Genomic DNA, 18,876 nt, shown 5'->3' on the forward strand with positions numbered 1-18,876 from the left:
CATCGTAGTCTGTCCAGTCAGCCCTCCACACCTTTCTTGTTCCAAGGCAGCGCCAACCTGAGTTATTGGCATCATTTTCGCGGTTCAAACTGGTGCATGAACCGTGTGACGAAGTAGAAGGTTCAGTGCTCCTCGGGGCTATGATTTTCGCTGACCAAGTTTTCAATTCGCCGAGAATGTCAATGCCTAGATATGGGTTCGAAGACATTGCGGTTGTGGCTGCCAAATCCAGGTGCAGCTGATTGATTTGGCATATGCCATCATTAATGTTTTTGAGCTCAGTGGCCAAGTTTGATGATACAGATTCGAAAGACTTCGATATGTTGTCGTTCGTCATTTTAGTGACAGTATCAAGTATTGTCGTTATGTGGTTTTTTATGGCTACTACGCAACCAGCTAGACTACTGATTTTGTTAATGGTAGCAAGCTCATTCTTTATTGTGGTCATCAAAATCTCGAGCCCTTCGAAAGCTTCATTTACCATGCTTTGTTTGTTCTGCTGCAGATTAGACCGATGAGCCACTTCGGTGTTTGCATGGAGCTGCTCGGTAAGAAGCTTTTGCTGCTCAGTAAGGCGATTAAAATCCAATTTCGCCTGGAAAAGTTCTTGGCAGCTATCGCAACAAGGCAGAACATATGAGCTGAAGTCCACCACTTTTTTGTCCTTCCTCCGCATTGAACTCCGGTGCACAGTAACGCCGATACACGCGGCATGAAATTTACGTGGACACCCCGCACATGTCCACAAAGCCGAATCGACGGAGGCATCCAATGCACAAATTTCACAGTTCATGACGTATTCAAAAAATATGTTTAATTAACGAATTAAAAAAAAAATTAAAACCACGCGCGGGGTCGGAGCAATTAAAAAACACGTCCTTACTGATTGACGACTGACCGAGAAGTTCGCAGTATTGCAGAAATTACTTCAAGGGCTTCTCCAGAGATTCCTCCAGAGATTATTCAAGCGATTTTTCCTGATATTCCCAAAACAAAAATCCAGAGACTTCTCTAAGGAGTCCTTCAGGAAAATCTGTATAGGAATTTTTGCAGAGAAGTGTAAGGTTTTCTCCAGGATACACTACGATAATTTCTTCATTTCAGATATTTCTCAAGTGATTTCTTCAGAAATTCCACAGGTAGCCCTCTCGAGATTTCTCAAGAAATTCCAGATTTGCTCCAGAGATCGCTCCAGTAATTTTATCATGAATTCTACCCGAGAGTCCATCAGAAATTCATCTCGGGATTCTATAAGCAATAACTTCATGAATTCCTATTAGGATTTCTTAAGAGTTTCGTTCAGGATTTTTTCCATAGATACCACCAGGTAAATTGCTACATGAATTTTCCTGGTAATGCTCAACGGATTCCCCTCAAAATTTCTCTTTTCTGGGCCTCCAAAAAAATCCTCCGTAGATTCCTCCAAGAATTCATCTAGAAATTCCTAGAGATATTCACTTATGGTTTCATAAAATAGAATGAGTTTTTTCCTTTGTCGTCCAGAGTTTCCTCTGATTTTTTTTTAGAGATTCCTCCAGGAACTCCTTTCCTGAAGAAGTTTTTTGAGAAATCCCTGGATAAATTCCTGGATGGTTTTCTGGAGCAATCCCTGGAGAAATCTCTAGAAAAAATCCCTATTTGTAGTCCCTAGAAGAACTAAACTCTCTGGAGAAATTCTTGCAGGAGCCTATGGAGGAATTCCCAAGGAAATCTTTTTCGGCTACTTAGTCTTTATTTTTTCAATGGCTTTTCTATTATAAATACTGCGTAGATGAAGAGCGTATTTTATTAAAATGTACAGTCAATTCTTTGTTAGTTCATCTATGGAACTATTTCTAAAGGAAACTATATAGAGATTTTTCTGTAGGAATCATTGGTGAAATTCCTAAAGAAAAAGTTGGAGAAATCTCTGGGAATCCTTGTAGAGATTTTCCTAGAGAATTCCCTAGAAAATTCTCAGGAAAAACTCAGGGACAAATCTCTGAAGGATTATCTAAGTTAATAACTGAAAAACTCCTGGAGGTATCCCTGCAGGAATTTAATCTCTGGAGGAATTAAAAGACTAACTGCTGATGTAATCTTCGGAGATCTTGAACAATTCCTTGGAGAAATCCTTGGAGTAAGTATATAGCGAGAATTCCCGGAAGAAATTAGTGAGGAACTCTTTGAGGAATTCGTAAAATGTAGAACCCCTGGAGAATTCCTGGGAAAATCACTGGGGCGATCCGTGGAGGAATCCCGGAAGAGTATCCGGAATAATTCTTGGACGATCCTTGAGAGGACTACTGTGGAGAAATCCTTGAAGGGATTGTCTTAGTGTAACTCCTGGAGAAAGCCTTAAAGATGTATCTGCAAAAATCCTTGTACAGTTCTGTCAGGATTCGAAATGTTTTCAACTCTCCAGAGCATATTATATCTTCGTACCTCCCCCTGTGTAAATCACATGCAAAAATTGGGAATCAGCAAACTTCAGTAAAATCAGTGAAAAGGACATTTTGAACAGAATGATGGTCCACATCAACGAAAATTTAATTTTGGCCAATGAATAGTTCGGATTCCGCCATGGACATTCGACCACTTATTAACTTTTACGTGTAACAAATTTGATCCGTTCCAAGGCTACTCTACTGGTCTTGCTCTTCTATACATAGAAAAAGCATTCGACAGTGTTTGATATGAAGGTACAATAAATCTTTAATTTTCCAACATACATTGTTAGAATAATCCAAAGTTATCTGTCAAATCGTACGCTTCAGGGTAATTATCAGAATTCCAAGTCTGAAAGACTTCCTGTAAGAGTTGGTGTTCCTCAAGGCAGCATTTTGGGACCAATATTATACAATATGTTCAGATCTGACCCATCTGAGTTACCTCAGCGATGTCAAAAATCTTTGTTTGCGAAGAACGAAGCCTGCGTATCGTCTGTAGTAGATTGTGAAAAATTTTGGACAGTTTTTTTTCATACCTGCAAAAATGGAAAATTTCTCCTAATGCTTCCAAAATTCAGCTTATAATATACTAGATATAAGAGATGAATGTAACGTTTGAAATGATACCAATAAAACAAAAAAAAAACTTTTGTGGGTTTTCAGGGTGTGCCCAAAACATTTGCACAGTAGTGTATGGGCGCATACCGTCACTTGCTTGCCATTGTCACCACGGAGAGGAAGACGGTAGAGCCTACTAAAGAGCAGTCACCAGCTGTGCGAATGTTGGCATTTCAGTCAAGTGTGAACCGAAAAGATCGTGCCAAGCTGGATTCACGCTTTCACTCGTTTTTGCCCTGGAGGATGGCTGGCTTGGAAAAATGTGTTACTTAGTAGGGTTGAACATTTAAAGATACGTCTGAAGACGAATTGATATTTTTGCGCGAGTGATCTAAAAAATGTTTTTGAAATAACCTGACAAAATTATAAAATTTGTTATTATTATTAATTTTCTTTTTAATTTGTTTGTTTTGTTAGTATATCAAATTTATCGCATATATAAAATTAATCCAATTCATCAAATTATCATATACAGTAATGTACCGATTTTTTCAGCCCTATGCTGAAGGGGTTTGACAAAAGGGTTGACAAAATCAGGAAAGGACTAAAATCGGGAAAAATATCTAACTGTTTTCATGTTATATTTTATCTTTAAGACTTAGTTTAATGATTTTGTAAATAAAAAACATCATCTTCCTCTTCCCTTTTCTATGTACCGTAATCCAAGGTAACTTTGATCAGTTTTTTGGATAATTATTACAAATTTCAAGTTTCAAAATTTCGGTCATTAGATGATTGTATAGACGTGGCCAATGTCATGATTGACTTTATGCATCCAATATTGCCAGTATAGACGTGTTTAGTCTGATTTAAATAAATATAAATTTTTGGCTGACAAAATCGGGCAAACAAGAATGCTAGAATCGGGGGTGGACGAAATCGGGTCAAAAGGGTGCTAAAATCAGGGGTAGATAAAATCGGGGGTAGACAAAATTCGGTCATTACTGTATAGGGAAAGTATACCAGTTATAGCTATAGTGGTTTCCTAATTGGACATAGGGTAGGTGTACCAGTAATGGACATAGTGGTTCCCTATTTCGCCACACGTGATTACTTTAATGTCTTTAATTTTGGAATTTTTTTTTGCTGTAGTACTTAGATATATCTTGATGTTGAAACATTCAAAATGATTTAAAATGTAAGTTATCAAAATATATGGCCAAATAGGTAACCACTATAGCCATAACTGGTACACTTTCCCTATATTTAGGATTGTTTTAACAGCAAGATATATGTCATATTGAACTACTTAAACACACAGAATAATTTAAAATTTGTAGATATTCAAATTATCATGAAATAGGGAACCATTATGTCCATAAATGGTACAATTACCCTATTATGTATTTATTGTCAAATATATCAAATTTATCAAATTTATCAAATTTGACTGATTTGAAGGAAATTTGACACGTTGGACATTTCAATCACAACGGACATTAATTTCTACATATATTTAAAGTGATTTTTTTTGTTACGAGTTTAAAAGCAATAACGGTTTGCAAGAAGTTATTTATTGACAAAATTCAAAAACTGACATAACTGAAGAAAATGAAGAAACAGTTTTATGGTCTCTCCCGCAAAATTGTACATTTAGACAAGATCAAGAAGTTTGCTAAGGCAGTGTTTTTGTTTGGCTTTTATATTTTATTATAAATCGTTCATATTTTTAATTAAAGTGAATAATTTTAGACAAATTGTTATTACTTTTGGGCACATTACTCAAGAGTAGGGTTTTGATCTATTTTGTCGTAAGTGCTATTGTTTGTCATATCAAACTTAAAATGTTCCACTCCTGTGGATATTCTAGCTCACCTGCAACAATGATTCATTTTCCAAGTGTAATTTAGTGAAAGCTGTTATGATTCGTCCAACTGTACGCCAAAAAAGGGAGTAAAACTACTGTATTTCGATAAATAACTTCTGCTCAATTATCCACTTTGCACTTTTTCACCGAAGGACGAACGCGTACCGAGCTAAGTCAGATTAGCGATCCATTACGCCACATTACGATTCATATTTCTTCCCGCCCATCTCTGTGACTTGCTTGACCAGGTACTTATTTATACTACAGAAAACCTTCGTACATCTTCACTGAAGAATTTCATTCCAATAACTCGCCGTTAAAGTTCTAAAATTCACGAAATTTTATGAAATTTCCTAAATGATCGCGTAAAATTGAGAAAATAAACAAAGTTTTTCGTCCGTCCGGATTGAGAAAAATTGGGCAGAAAGAAAACAGTTCCTTTGATTGTGGTGTTCTATGAGCAGCTGTCATGATTGTTCGGTCAAAAGGAATTGCGCTCATATGTTTGGGTTGTATTATGATGGCGCAAATGCATTTTGAGGGAAATAGGGAGCCAGATCCTATTCATGGCACTTTTGTTTTACTTCGCCAGTGGGATTTTTGTTTTTATGGCAACAATATACATTAAAGTGCTTCAAATTGCAAAGTTTCAGACAATTCGGCCGAGAAAAAACCCCCAAGCCAACGATGAATTATGGAAGTACCCAAGTAGCTCTGCACTCTACATATATTTCATCATGCTGAAGGAATGTGGCATCTCCCGTAGTTAGATCTAGATATTCTAGTAAAACATTTTGTTATGACGTTGAAGTGTTATATTTTGACCACTCACTATATCACAGTGAGCCGTTTGTTGTGAGACGAATCAAAACTGATTGAGACCGAAATGAAAACGATACGACGAAAAGAAGCAACAATTTATTGCATTATTTCAAATAAACGAGCAAGATTTATCAAAATCTTATTGCACAATGTGAAAGCTGTCTCGGGAAAGAATTGCTTGGCATTGGTTCGTATCACCATCATTCAATGCAATACTGGGAAAATTGTACGTTTTCACTTATCAAAGCTCAATATGACGGATATTAGCACATCATTCTATATGTTTAATTTCACGCTTTATCTGACTTGCTATGCAAAGTTAATTCAAATCGGTCCATAAATATCTGAGATCTTGCCTACCAAAATTGATCATTTGGTATGAAAAATTGAAATAGTTGCATATGTATTGTCCACTACTGTACGTCCGAATACACTAAATTTACGAATTTTCCTCTTTTTCATTCTGATATGAAACGACACTCTGAAGCAGATAAGAACCGCCATAAACAGTAGCCAACATCCATCTCTAAATCCGCGCTGATGTGTAGCACCAATTCATCGTCCTGGGTGCCGTTTTCCTCAACCAACACACACACATCATACTGAAATGATCCCGCACGACTCATGACAATGGCGGGGTTTGATTGTTTGCGAAATGGTGCAAATCTCGGCAGCAGTGGAAAATTAAACATATGCGAACAGCCAGACAAGACACACTTCCCGGGTTTTCGCCCGGCAGCCAACAGCAGCAGCGGCAGCAGCGTTTCACGAGAAATGGATGCTTGGTTCCTCATTACAAGGCAGACGAGCTCTCGCGCTGCACTATGGGCTAGCTACCAAAATTTCTCGTCAAAAATACAAAAAAAAATCATGAGACGATCATATTAAATTAATTTCGCAATATTTAGATCATGTGTGATTATTTACCGACTACATATTTTTTAACGGAAAACTACATTTGCGGAAATCAAAATTAAGATACCTCCAACCTGATATAAAAATCACAACAAAAATTTGTTCCACTCTTGATTTCACAATCAATACATAGTTTCTACTTTGTAGATTATCTACTAGTACACCTCATGTTTTTTGTGAAGAATTTCGGGCTTCGTAGCCGTAGACTGACTTCTTGGATGATTTTCGTTGTACTTGGAATGTTGTCCCAAAATAATAATTTCCGTGCCCATAGTGCGCTGATACTGCATGGATATATCCTAGAATATACATATCTCGCATGAGTGCCGTAGTCGTTGATGCTCCTCCTCCGCTCGTTAAAACCACAACGCGACGATCCATCGTTGACGCGAGCGCGTAGGATAATTTAAGTGAGTTTGATGTGTAACGTTCGTTCATCATGGTGAGCGAGCATTAACTCAACTCTCGTGCTGTGGTTGACACAACCGTTTTGTGCGGCGGCGTGGTTCAAGCGAAATCTAGCCTCAAACGACTTCCGTTCCTGATGTTGGGAGCGGTTGAGAAAAGGCCTCATCCATATGACGGTGAAGAGATACAGGTGAGAAGAGGAAATCGATCACGTAGAGGAATTTTATAATCGGGCGTCGTCGTTCCAAGAAGAATCGACCGAGTTTTCCACGAATGGGCAAGCTGGGTTGGCTTGTGGAACAGCGAGTGATTAAAAATAGTTATGTTAACGTATTTTGATGAATAATTTATTATAACTTGTTGGATTCCAATTACTGGATATGGATTGTATTTTAATCACACGTTTCCTAACGATGTGCGTGTTAATTTCAATAGAATAATTACGTCCATCTTTGGATAAAGATATGTGAAATGTTGTAAGCTGTCTCAATTGAATGATTGTATTTATGTATTAATGAGTTCGAAAAAACTGTTTACACGAATTAAAATTACGCAATAAAATTACTTGCATCTACTTATAGAACGTTTTTACATGGCGACCGTGACACTCACCTTATTTCACTTTCCTTTCAATTTTGGGTGAAATCAAATTATAGCTTAACATTTTAGATTCTATGACCACTAGGGCGATACAAAATATAAAAATGCTTGAGAATCCAATCTTCCATATGTTCCTTACCATCCTTACCATAAAAATAGCGTTCTGTGAAATTTTCAGCTTTCTAGGTGGTGATTTAAAGGTGGCTCAAAGACAATGTAGGTTTACATGGAAATTACTATGGAGAAATTTGGTTATATGTTCCAAACACGCTGAAAGATTTAGCGATGCCTATTTTTTTGTGATAAACCTTTCCCATATACACGCCGTGTAGAAAATTTTCCGTTGGTTGCTTCCGGATGCATCCAATTCCATCTATTTAGCTTGAGCTTGAGCTTGATTGGCCGCCCGTGGATGCACTCCAGTATCGCCATATCAGCTGCACTTACACAAGGAACCAACCGAATGACTGCTTGGGACTAACAGGCATCCTCAGTGTATAAGTGCTGGTGATCTTCTATTTTTAGGCAACAATGGCACCTGCCACGTCAGAATGCAGACCAATGAGGGGAAGGGGGAGGAATTGATGATGCATTGAACTGACTCCCACGTAGACCGTATATTCCACTGAATCCACGTCCGTTCATGCGGGAGTGTATGGATTGGGGGAAAGGCATGGCAGATAGGTTTGCTTTTGTGGTTAGCAGACTGCCTATGTATCAGGCGTAAGAAAGGCGTGCGCGTGGAAGTAGGAAGCGTTAGGGAAACGGTTTCTTGTCCGTCTCTGGTTCTAGCGTTTGCTATGAACGAATAGTTTTAGTGTGATATATTTAGAATGGAAGATAGAAGCAAGTGAGAGATATACAACTACAAAGTACGAGGAAAGGGACGGGCCTGGGATTGAACCCATGACCTTCTGCATATGAAGCAGAAGCGGTAGCCATCAGACCACCAACCCCGTCTACAGATGCATCCAATTCCATCTATTTTTCATAAAGTCATAAGCTTTTGAAATGAGGCAAAACTGTGTCTATACCCTGTAAATAGCATGTTTTTGGACTTCCTCACTATGTATGATATTTTGTTTCCTACTTTCAACCCCGGTATCGGCTTTTGAGGCTTTTCAAAATTTTAATTGATTTCTACAAAGACTTAAAGCCAGAATTTTATTTTTCATTTTCAAAATTTGATTTCTCAATTCTGAAATATATTTGTTGGTGTTTTTTTGCAGATCTTTCTAAAATCCATTTAGAACAATTGGTCGGTGTTCAGACAGACTGAACCAAGTGTTTAATAGTTTTAGGAAAATGTACCCCAGGCTTTCGGAATGCCGAAATATTGGCATCATTCGCTGTAATAATGTTACTTATCTATTTGATGATACATCTACATCAAAACAGCATCGGAAAAATTAAAATTGATGGAGTCCTCAACGTACAGGGTGCAGAGCTACTTGGGCACTCCCATGATTCATTTTGGCATGGGAACGTTTTCTCGGCCGAATTGTCTGAAACTTTGCAATAATAGCTCTGTTCTGTATTAAAAAAAAAACACTTCCGAAGTGAATTAAAAGTATCAATAATAGAATCCGGCTCCCTATTTAGAACGTCAAAATATCATCTAGTCCGGTCTGTCTGAATACCGACTAATTATACTTCTATGACAGGCTAATCTCAGAAATAAATCAAACAATGTTGTATATAAAGAATATGGATCCAAGTCTAATTTCAACTTAAGCATTGTTTTTTTTCCGGAGCACCCTAATCGACAACCATGCGCATAAGCTCAATGCCTTCAACCAGGTAGACTTCAATGCTGCATTTGAGTCACAATTTTTCCCATAGAAACAAGATCCATGTCTGGGCTTTGTACTTCACGTGAAACTGCCTGGATGAATACTGGCTTCGGCCGTCTCGGAAGTTAACCAGGTAGAGCAGCTTATAATGCCGCCGTCTATACGTTTACAAGGCAATCAGAAATCGAATCAGAATTGTTCATCTGATTCGAATTCGCTTCGTCAAATGGATTTGGATTCACTCAGCAAAAGATACTTCTAGAAAAATACCAGAGCATAAGTAGAAGCATTAGACTATGGCTCCGTCGTGTTTGGAAAATTAATTTGCAATTTGCTAAAATGACGGCCCTAACACCATAACTGATTCCACTTCGCATATTTATATTTGAAATCATTTTCATTTGAAATCTGACTGACGAGGCATCAGTAGTTGCCGTCGTGTTCCAGTAGTGGTTCAACGGATGGAAGCAGTTTTTGAAATGGATGTATAGAAATGAAGAAAAGTCACAGAGATGATCTTTATGCATCATTCGAAAGATATTAGTTAGTGTTCCGTAAGAAAAATGTTCAACCTATGTAAAGACGAACTTCTTCTTCTTTTTGGCGTTACGTCCCGACTGGGACAAAGCCTGCTTCTCAGATTAGTGTTCTTATAAGCACTTCCACAGTTATTAACTGAGAGCTTTCTTTGCCGAATGACCATTTTTGCATGTGTATATCGTGTGGCAGGTACGAAGATACTCTGGGAATCGAGAAAATTTCCTTTTACGAAAAGATCCTCGACCAGCGGGATTCGAACCCACGGCCTTCAGCATGGTCATGCTGAATAGCTGCGCGTTTACCGCTACGGCTATCTGGGCCCCAGACGAACTATTTTGTTTAAAATTCCGTGTAAAATTCCCGAAGGTCTACTACTGGAGCACTAAGGCAACTACTGGAACACGTGTACTAATAGTGGCTCAAGCGATTTTAAGCTCAAAAAATAACTTTTTGCAATTTCTCATCGTAATAGGCTGTTTTTCATCACGTCAATCTGTCATGAAACGGCCTACTTTCCTGCACTGAAGTATGCAGTGCGGGAATAGTCATTACGCAACTGAAACCAGTGCTGTAATGATTAATTACGCAACGCTTCCTCATTGCGCAACTGTTTTGAGTTGCGAAATGAATCATAACACAACATTTTTTTCAGTAATTTTAAAATAATGGTGAATGCTTTCCGACATAATTTCTGATACCCTCAAGTGGTCTTCTACGAAATTGCAAAAAATGTTGTACGTAACTCGTTGCAGAACTCGATTTTTACAGCACTCGTCGTAATTATCCTACTCGGCAAGCCTCGTAGGATAGATTTACGACTCGTGCTGTAAAAATCATCACTCTGGAAATTGTTCCGTAAACTACTATTATAACTCTTTTTATATTTTTCCCATATAGTACAGGTAGAAATCTTTCTGTAGACGCCAAAAGATGTCTGTTAAGGCTTTTCGTTATTATGTTATGATTTTTATAGCTTAAGTAGTCCACTAATGGCACCGGCACCCTAGTGTCTCTTCACAAAAAAATCGTATGGATTCAAGTTATGCGATCGGTCTCATTTTTTAATTAGATATTATCAATGTTGCATGTACCTCAGATATGTTTCGACGATAATAACCTGACAATTAATTAACTCATTACGCGTGGTAAAGATGGACAAATTATGGGTGAAATTATGAAAAAAAAAAATCCACGTGCTCGGCTGGACCCAGGACTCTTGTATGCTACACGAGCGCTTTACCAATTAAGCTACCGAGCCACTTGGTGACCCAATGACTGAGTTGGTTACAAGTTTAGAATTCAAATCCCTACAGACCATGCGGACCCCTTTCATTGATTTTCTGAACAGGTTTTTCGGGAAACTCCAGTATTCTTGAAGATATCGCTCTGAGATTTTGCGTATGATTCTTTGGGATTTCTTTTAAAATACACCCAAAACAGAGGGATTTCTGCAAAAATCCCAAAAATATGTCCAGAAGAATCATATTTTCCGGATCAAAGGATTCTTACTAAAATTGCTTATGGCTCTAAAAGAAATTCTTCTTGAATTCCTTCGGAAATAACTCTGAGATTCGTCCGACAATATGTCTAAGATAAATCCAGTAGTACTCCTGGGATTCTTGCGAGAATGCCTCTTGCTTCTTCTGGAAATCATCTGAGATGCTTTTGTAAATCATATCGGAATACTTTCGCATACCTCTCGACGATACTTCAAAAAACTCTTCTGGAATTCTTCTTAAAATGCCACTATGATTTTTTCGTCAATATCCTTATAAAACTTCGGGGATTCTTCCGAAAATCCTATTCAAATTCTTCCGGATATCTTTGGAGGAATCTGTTGGAAAACCTTCTGGGATTCTTTTGGAAATCTTTCTGGGGATGATTAAGAGCACTGCTACTGATTGCTACTAGAATTACTTCTATGACGCTTCTGGGCATTCCTCCTGGAATTTTCAAGTTACAGGGGATAGGCAAAATGATTGAGATAGGCAAAATTTTGCCCAAATTCAAATGCTTATAACTTTATGAAAAATGGATGAAATTGGATGCATCTGGAAGCAGTCGACGGCAAATTTGGTCCAGTTTTAGGAACTTCCTTGGCCATGCATATTGGCCACTGGACACCGGAGATGTTCCGGATTTTCTGAGGTTATGTCCAAAAGTCATTTTTTCTGTCGCTTGTATTTTTGTGTGGTATAAAGTTAGATAGATGTTTGCAATTTTCCTAGAAACTAGAACTAATAGGAAGTTGAATGCCACCGGACACATTAAGATTGGTTGGAAATCTTCAGAAATATGACCATTTCTGTAAAACTGGTTCCGGAAAGCATGGTCAGTCATGTTTGTATTTCCAATCATGTAAATATTATCCGGAGCTATATCTAAGCGGACACCAACCTTAAAAATGATGTTTCCGCAGCGTATTCAAAACCATTAGATGCACAGACCACTCTATAGAACGTTCCAGGTGCCCTGGGGGAAGTGGTCAATTAGGAACATATCCGGAACCATATCAATATGGGCATCAAACTTCATTATTTTCAAAGGTTATGCTTTCCGAAGCATTTCCAGCATCACCGGCTGCTATAACAACCTTATAGTAGGTTCCAGGTGCCCCGGGGGATGTGGCCAATTCGGAACATGTCCGTTCATCTGTTTAGAATCACATTCTACCATAAACAGTAAGATCCATGTGACTTGGAAAATGGCGAGCATTTTCAGAACCACAAGATATAATAATCACTCTATAGTATATTCCAGGGGCTCCTAGAGATGTGGCCAACTCGAAACATGACCTCATCCCCCAGGGCCCATGGAACCTACTATACAGTGGTCATATAAATAAGTTGCGCTGTAAATACTTCTATTAGCATCACCTTCAAAAATCTTGATGTTTTTACCCATATTGATGTGTTTTCGGGCATGTTTTGAATTGGCCACATCCCCGGGGCACCTGGAATCTACTATAAAGTGGTCATGGCAGCCGGTGGTGCTGGAAATGCTTCGGAAAGCATAACCTTTGAAAATAATGAAGTTTGATGCCCATATTGATATGGTTCCAGATTTGTTCCTAATTGACCACTTCCCCCAGGGCACCTGAAACCTTCTATAGAGTGGTCTGTGCATCTAATGGTTCTGAATACGCTGCAGGAACCATCATTTTTAAGGTTGATGTCCACTTGGATATAGCTCCGGATAATATTTACATGATTGGAAATACAAACATGACTGACCATGCTTTCCGGAACCAGTTTTACGGAAATGGTCATATTTCTGAAGATTTCCAACCAATCTTAATGCGTCCGGTGGCATTCAACTTCCTATTAGTTCTAGTTTCTAGGAAAATTGCAAACATCTATCTAACTTTACACCGCACAAAAATACAAGCGACAGAAAAAATGACATTTGGACATGACCTCAGAAAATCCGGAACATCTCCGGTGTCCAGTGGCCAATATGCATGGCCAAGGAAGTTCCTAAAACTGGACCAAATTTGCCGTCGACTGCTTCCAGATGCATCCAATTTCATCCATTTTTCATAAAGTTATAAGCATTTGAATTTGGGCCAAATTTTGCCTATCTCAATCATTTTGCCTATCCCCTGTATCTCTGTGCGATTATTCTTTCGAGTACCTCCCTAGGACTCTTCCGAATATCTTTCTGTAGTTCTTCTGAAGATCCGTCAGGTAATTTCTTTGGAATAGTAGAAGGATTTCCAGAAGAATTTTAGGATGATTTGCGAAAGAATTAAAGATAAATTTCTGAATAAATTTTGGGGGGGATTTCTGGAAGATATACTTAAGCACTTCCGTTAAAAATCTGAAAGAGTCTTATGAGGATTTGCAGAAAAATTACAAATGGATTTTTGGATGTAGTGATATCCAAAAGAATCCCAAAAGTTATTTCGAAAAATTCCTGTGAGATTCTCAGAAAGTTGCGAGAATCCACTATGACATCTGGAAGAATTCCTTGAAAATTTTCCGAAATAATCCCAGAGCGATGTCCGGAAGAACTCCAAAAATTTCTGCAGAAAAATTTCAAATGGAATTTCCGGAACTTTTTCAGAGTAACTTTCAAACGAGTCTTGGAAAGATTTCCGAAAGAATTTCAAAGGTATTTTTAGGAGTCTCAGAGGGCTGTCCGGAAGTTTTCGTTCCATTTGATTTCAAGAGAAATTTCCTGAAGATTCCGCCAAGGGTCGTAGAAAATTTCCAAGAAAATAAACTGATAAATCATAACAAAACTAAAGAATAGAGAGATTGTTTTTGTTTAATTAAAAAAAAAAGTTTCTCTAGGACCACCACGTGATTTCCGGAGAAATTCCTAGAGTATAGTCTAACTTTTCCCAGAAAGATTTCTGGAAAAATAAAGCATGATTTCCATAAGAATCGCAAAAGGATTCCTGTAAAAGGGCCAGGAGGATTTACAAAGAATTTTAACGAAATAATCTGAGAGTGGAATGATGGATTTTTTAAATTTTAGTTTTAGACGGATTTTCGGAAGAATCCTAGAAGAATCAGAATAATAAACCTGATAGAATTTAAGAGGGATATCTGACAAAGTCCTAAGGATATTCACGGAAGATTTACTAATTGATTTCTTCAAAAATGTCGGAGGGATTAATATAACAATTTTGGACGGTTTTCCGGAAAAATCCTGAGGGATTTTTGTAAGAAAGCTCGTGGATTTCTTGAAAAAATCTCTAAAACATATTTAGAAAAATCCCAGAATATTTGAGAATGAATTTAATCCCTCTGGAAAGCAATCATAGAAAAATTTTCGGCAGAATTCCAGGAAAATTTCACGGAAGAATCCCGAAATGATTTCCGTAAAAATACAAGAGGGATTTCCGGGATAATCCAAGAGAAAATCCCAGAAAGATTTTCTAAAGCATCACAGAACGATCAAAGAGGTAACTTTTATAATTTTAGATGGATTTTCGAAAGAATTTCCGACGATCTGTTAACTCTGGGGGGTTGAAAATAGCCACTACGGGTTGGCATGAGGAAATTTAGAACGTGTGAGGATGGAGAGGTTAGCAGTTCGGATTCTAGACTAATTTAAAAAAAATGGAATGAATTTTAAATAATTCATTATAGAAAAAAGTTTCACAGTTTCACTGTTTAATGCGTACTATATACAGTCGACTCTCCACATCTCGATATCTAAGAGACCATCAAGATAGGGAGAGATTGAGAAAAAGAACATATTTTAAATGAACACTTGATGGAAAACCGCTCCGTTGTCAGGAAAGTAGGAAATAGTAGTTTACGGAACAAGTTCCAGAATGTTGATTTTTACAGCACGAGTCGTGAATTTATCCTACGAGGCTTGCCGAGTTGGATAATTACGACGAGTGCTGTAAAAATCGAGTTCTGCAACGAGTTACATATAATTTTTTTACAATTTCGTAGAAGACCACTTGCGGGTATCAGAAATTATATCGGAATGCATTCACCATTATTTTAAAATTTATAAAAAATGGTTGTGTTATGATTCATTACGCTACTCAAAACAGTTGCGTAATGAGAAAGCGTTGCGTAATGAATCATTACAACACTGGTTTCAGTTGCGTAATGACTATTCCCGCACTGCATACTTCAGTGCAGGAAAGTAGACCGTTTCATGACAGATTGGCATGAGGAAGAACAGCCTATTACGAGGAAGATATTGCTAAAAATAGTTTTACTTGATCCCATTTTCGTCGCCAATTATGGACTACTAAGATCCTACAGGATGTTTCTTGAAAATTCTTGACGTGTACTTATAAAGTTAAAATTTTATAGAGAATTCATCAGAGATGTCCGCAGTTATCTAAGGTAAAAATGGCCACTTAATGGTTTCGAGAGTATCGGATAAGTGAACAATTTAATTATTTGATAGAAGCCAACCATACGGCTCATAAAATCTTTTAAAATTTAATAGATAATTCATCAGAGATGTATTCAGTAATCATGAGTAATTTTGGTTATCTAGTGGTTCCGTAACAGGTTCTGGGAGTTACGAACTAATGGTCAATTCAAATAAATTCTACACACTCATATTTATAGAGTTTCATGAATAATTTATCGCAGACATTTCGAGATGAAAATTAAAAATTGATGGTGTACAAGCCTGTTCAGAAAGCCACAGAACAATATCTATTTTGTTTTAATTTTTTTCGATGTATTGCTATTTTGATTATAACTTTCCGTTTCATGGTTAGCAGAAAACTAACACAGCTGTCACTTGTACAACTGTTGGCTGCGATGATATTTCGAGATTTACGCTGATGACTGTTGTTTTCTGATGTTTTTCATGTTTTCATCAACCAAAGCATCATGCATGAGTAAGCGCGTTGGTTTGACGCATTGGCTTGTATTTCAACAGTCTTTTTCACGCAAAGCACTCATTATTTTTATAATTTAATAAACCTTCGAGTTTTGACAGATTTCTGGTGGGATTTATGATTTAACCATTTTTGACATCATGACCGTTAGTCTATCAAAACTGCTTAATGCTCGTATTTTCTGATGACAATTTATTTTTATACGTTTAATTCAAGGAAGGACCATTTTATGGAATTTACAGGTTAATGAGAAATTTTCTATACATAAATTCGTTTGATCAGAAAACTATCAATTATTAAAACCGATTCATAAGATTGTCAGTTTGCTTGATTCAAATGAAGTATTTCTGAAAATACGTTGTACAGTTTTCAATAAAAGTTTCTGCTATTGAATGCAAAAATATATTTTATATCTGCACACGTTTGTGGAACCGTAAAGATAAAAATTCTGTCCAGCACCATGCATTTTCAGCAATGCATGGAAAAATCCGTCTAATGTACAAATCTCTGAAAAATAAGAAACCATAGAAGTTGTGTCAGCAAAGTTTTGCAAAATCACGCCGGCTTCACGACTTCCTTCAATCTTGCAGCAAACGGCTAAGTAAATTATGTTATTTTAGTTCATGCGGGGTACATCAACACACCATGGAAATAGTGACCCAACAGGTAGGACAAAGGCAATCTTCTTCTTTGAAAACGGATTGAAAAAACATTACGAACTAATTTGTCTTCGACTACCCGGGGCCTCATTATTCATTTATTGTCTCGCCCCCATGATTCGAGAGGTTCATCCAGGTAATTTTGAGGCGTCTTTCCAGCATCGAACGCTCTACCGTAAGTTTATAAAACAAAGCCTGGCAGAGAGTGCGGTAGCAGTATCTTTTCTCCACTCGATGTGTTCAAACCAGTTGAGGGGATGTCACGTTCCAGGTTCTTTCATTGTGCGCTCGCCGTTATACTCATCCACGTGATAGGATGTTCCGTAGTGGCCGGCAAAACGTTCGAGGATCTTCTCACCGAGTTGAGAAGTTACGAAGAACCTCCCAAGTACGATCCACCTCCGAAGTACGAGGATCCTCCTAAGTACGACCACTACCAGCATTACGACAAATACGAAAAGTACGAAAAGAAAGACAAGTACAACTACTGCTACAATGGTCCGTACAAATCGTGCGCCGAGGAACCCACGAAGATTTCTGGACCGTATCAGCTGCAGCCTTTCCCTCATGATAAGCCCATCGGAGCTTACTGCGAACAGAAACTCCACGGAGGTGGTTGGCTGGTAATTCAGTCCCGATTCGACGGATCGGAGGATTTCTTCCGGAACTTCACCGACTACAAGAAAGGCTTCGGAAAGCTGACCGGTGAGTTCTGGTACGGATTGGAGAAAATTTTCAAGCTGACGGCGTTCCGAAACACTCAACTGCTGATTGAGCTGAAGAACTTCAAGGGCAAGTACAAGTACGCCAAGTACGACGAGTTCGAAATCGGAAGCGAAGTGGAGAGCTACGCCTTGAAGAAGCTGGGAGCGTATTGTGGAACGGCCGGCGATGGGTTGAGATACAACCATTTGCAGCTGTTCAAAACGCTGGACCACAATGGAAACAAGAAAAATAAGAATAAGAAATATGAACGGAACTGTGCGGTCGAACGGTTGGGAGCTTGGTGGTACAAGGATTGCTCATTCAGGTAAGATTAATTTCTTGTTTAAGGTGAAGGTGAATCGAAGTCACTTCTCAAAACTTCAAGAGCACAAATCTGGAGAACCATATAGCCGTTTTTTCAGATTAAATGGGTTTCATGTTCTTAAAATTTGTGCTGTTGAAGAACTCAATTCAAAATCAAGTAAATCGGAGAAAAAACGATTTTCCCCGGATTTACTTGAATCTGAATTCCACGTTTACCCACTGAAAACCTACAATTAAATATGTATTTTTTTTCACAGTAATCTGAACGGATTGTACGGCAACAAGATTGGACCGAAGTACATGACTTGGTATCCATTCAGCGATTCAGACGAAGGATTGGCTTTTTCGAGGATGATGATTCGAGGATACTAGAGTTTGACTGTGGTGGCAAAGTCAGTGATCTGAAATGGATGGAAAATAAACGGATGGCATAAACGGCAATTTCACGCGGATTCATTATTTGTATCACAAACTCCACAGTTAATGATTTGTGTTTGGGGATTGGGGTCACAGAAGCAAAACGGTAAAAGCACATCAGCCTTCTCAGATTTCTGAGCTTACTTGCTTAGACACTTTTATTGTTTCGAGACAAACACTACATTACTCAACCTAGCCTAGCTGCAAAATCCGCAAAACTTGGACTTCGACGCGAAATTTAGAAAACTCCGCGAAATTAGTCAAACTTGGAGAACTGATATGGTAATCGCAGCAAATTTTACTTTGACAATATTATATTAAACTTATCATCTCAATTTGTAAAGTATTAAAACAATTAAAAAATCCAAGAAATTTATACATTTAAAGTACATTTTCATTACAAACATGCATTTTTATGTAATCGTCTTTGTAATCCGAAAAATTTCAAGAATTTCACCGCGAGTTTCCATTGTCCCCTGGTTTGGATTTTAACCATGTATAACATTGTTAT

At 37.9% G+C, this 18,876-nt stretch overlaps 2 protein-coding genes across 2 annotated transcripts in view; both read left to right on the top strand.

Moving 5' to 3' along the window:
- The window catches only part of LOC5569778 (prolactin-releasing peptide receptor), a 539,879-nt gene that overhangs the window by 134,493 nt on the left and 386,510 nt on the right, over window positions 1–18,876 (top strand). The gene's annotated exons all lie outside the window — the stretch shown is intronic.
- Window positions 17,122–18,386, top strand: LOC5572884 (fibrinogen-like protein A). The gene is made up of 2 exons (XM_021849353.1): window positions 17,122–17,949; window positions 18,206–18,386. Exons 1-2 carry the CDS (start codon window positions 17,177–17,179, stop codon window positions 18,318–18,320), a joined length of 888 nt encoding a protein of 295 aa, XP_021705045.1. The 5' UTR covers window positions 17,122–17,176; the 3' UTR covers window positions 18,321–18,386.

Source organism: Aedes aegypti, chromosome 3, assembly GCF_002204515.2.
Source record: "Aedes aegypti strain LVP_AGWG chromosome 3, AaegL5.0 Primary Assembly, whole genome shotgun sequence".
In the NCBI taxonomy this organism is placed as follows: Eukaryota; Metazoa; Arthropoda; class Insecta; order Diptera; family Culicidae; genus Aedes; species Aedes aegypti.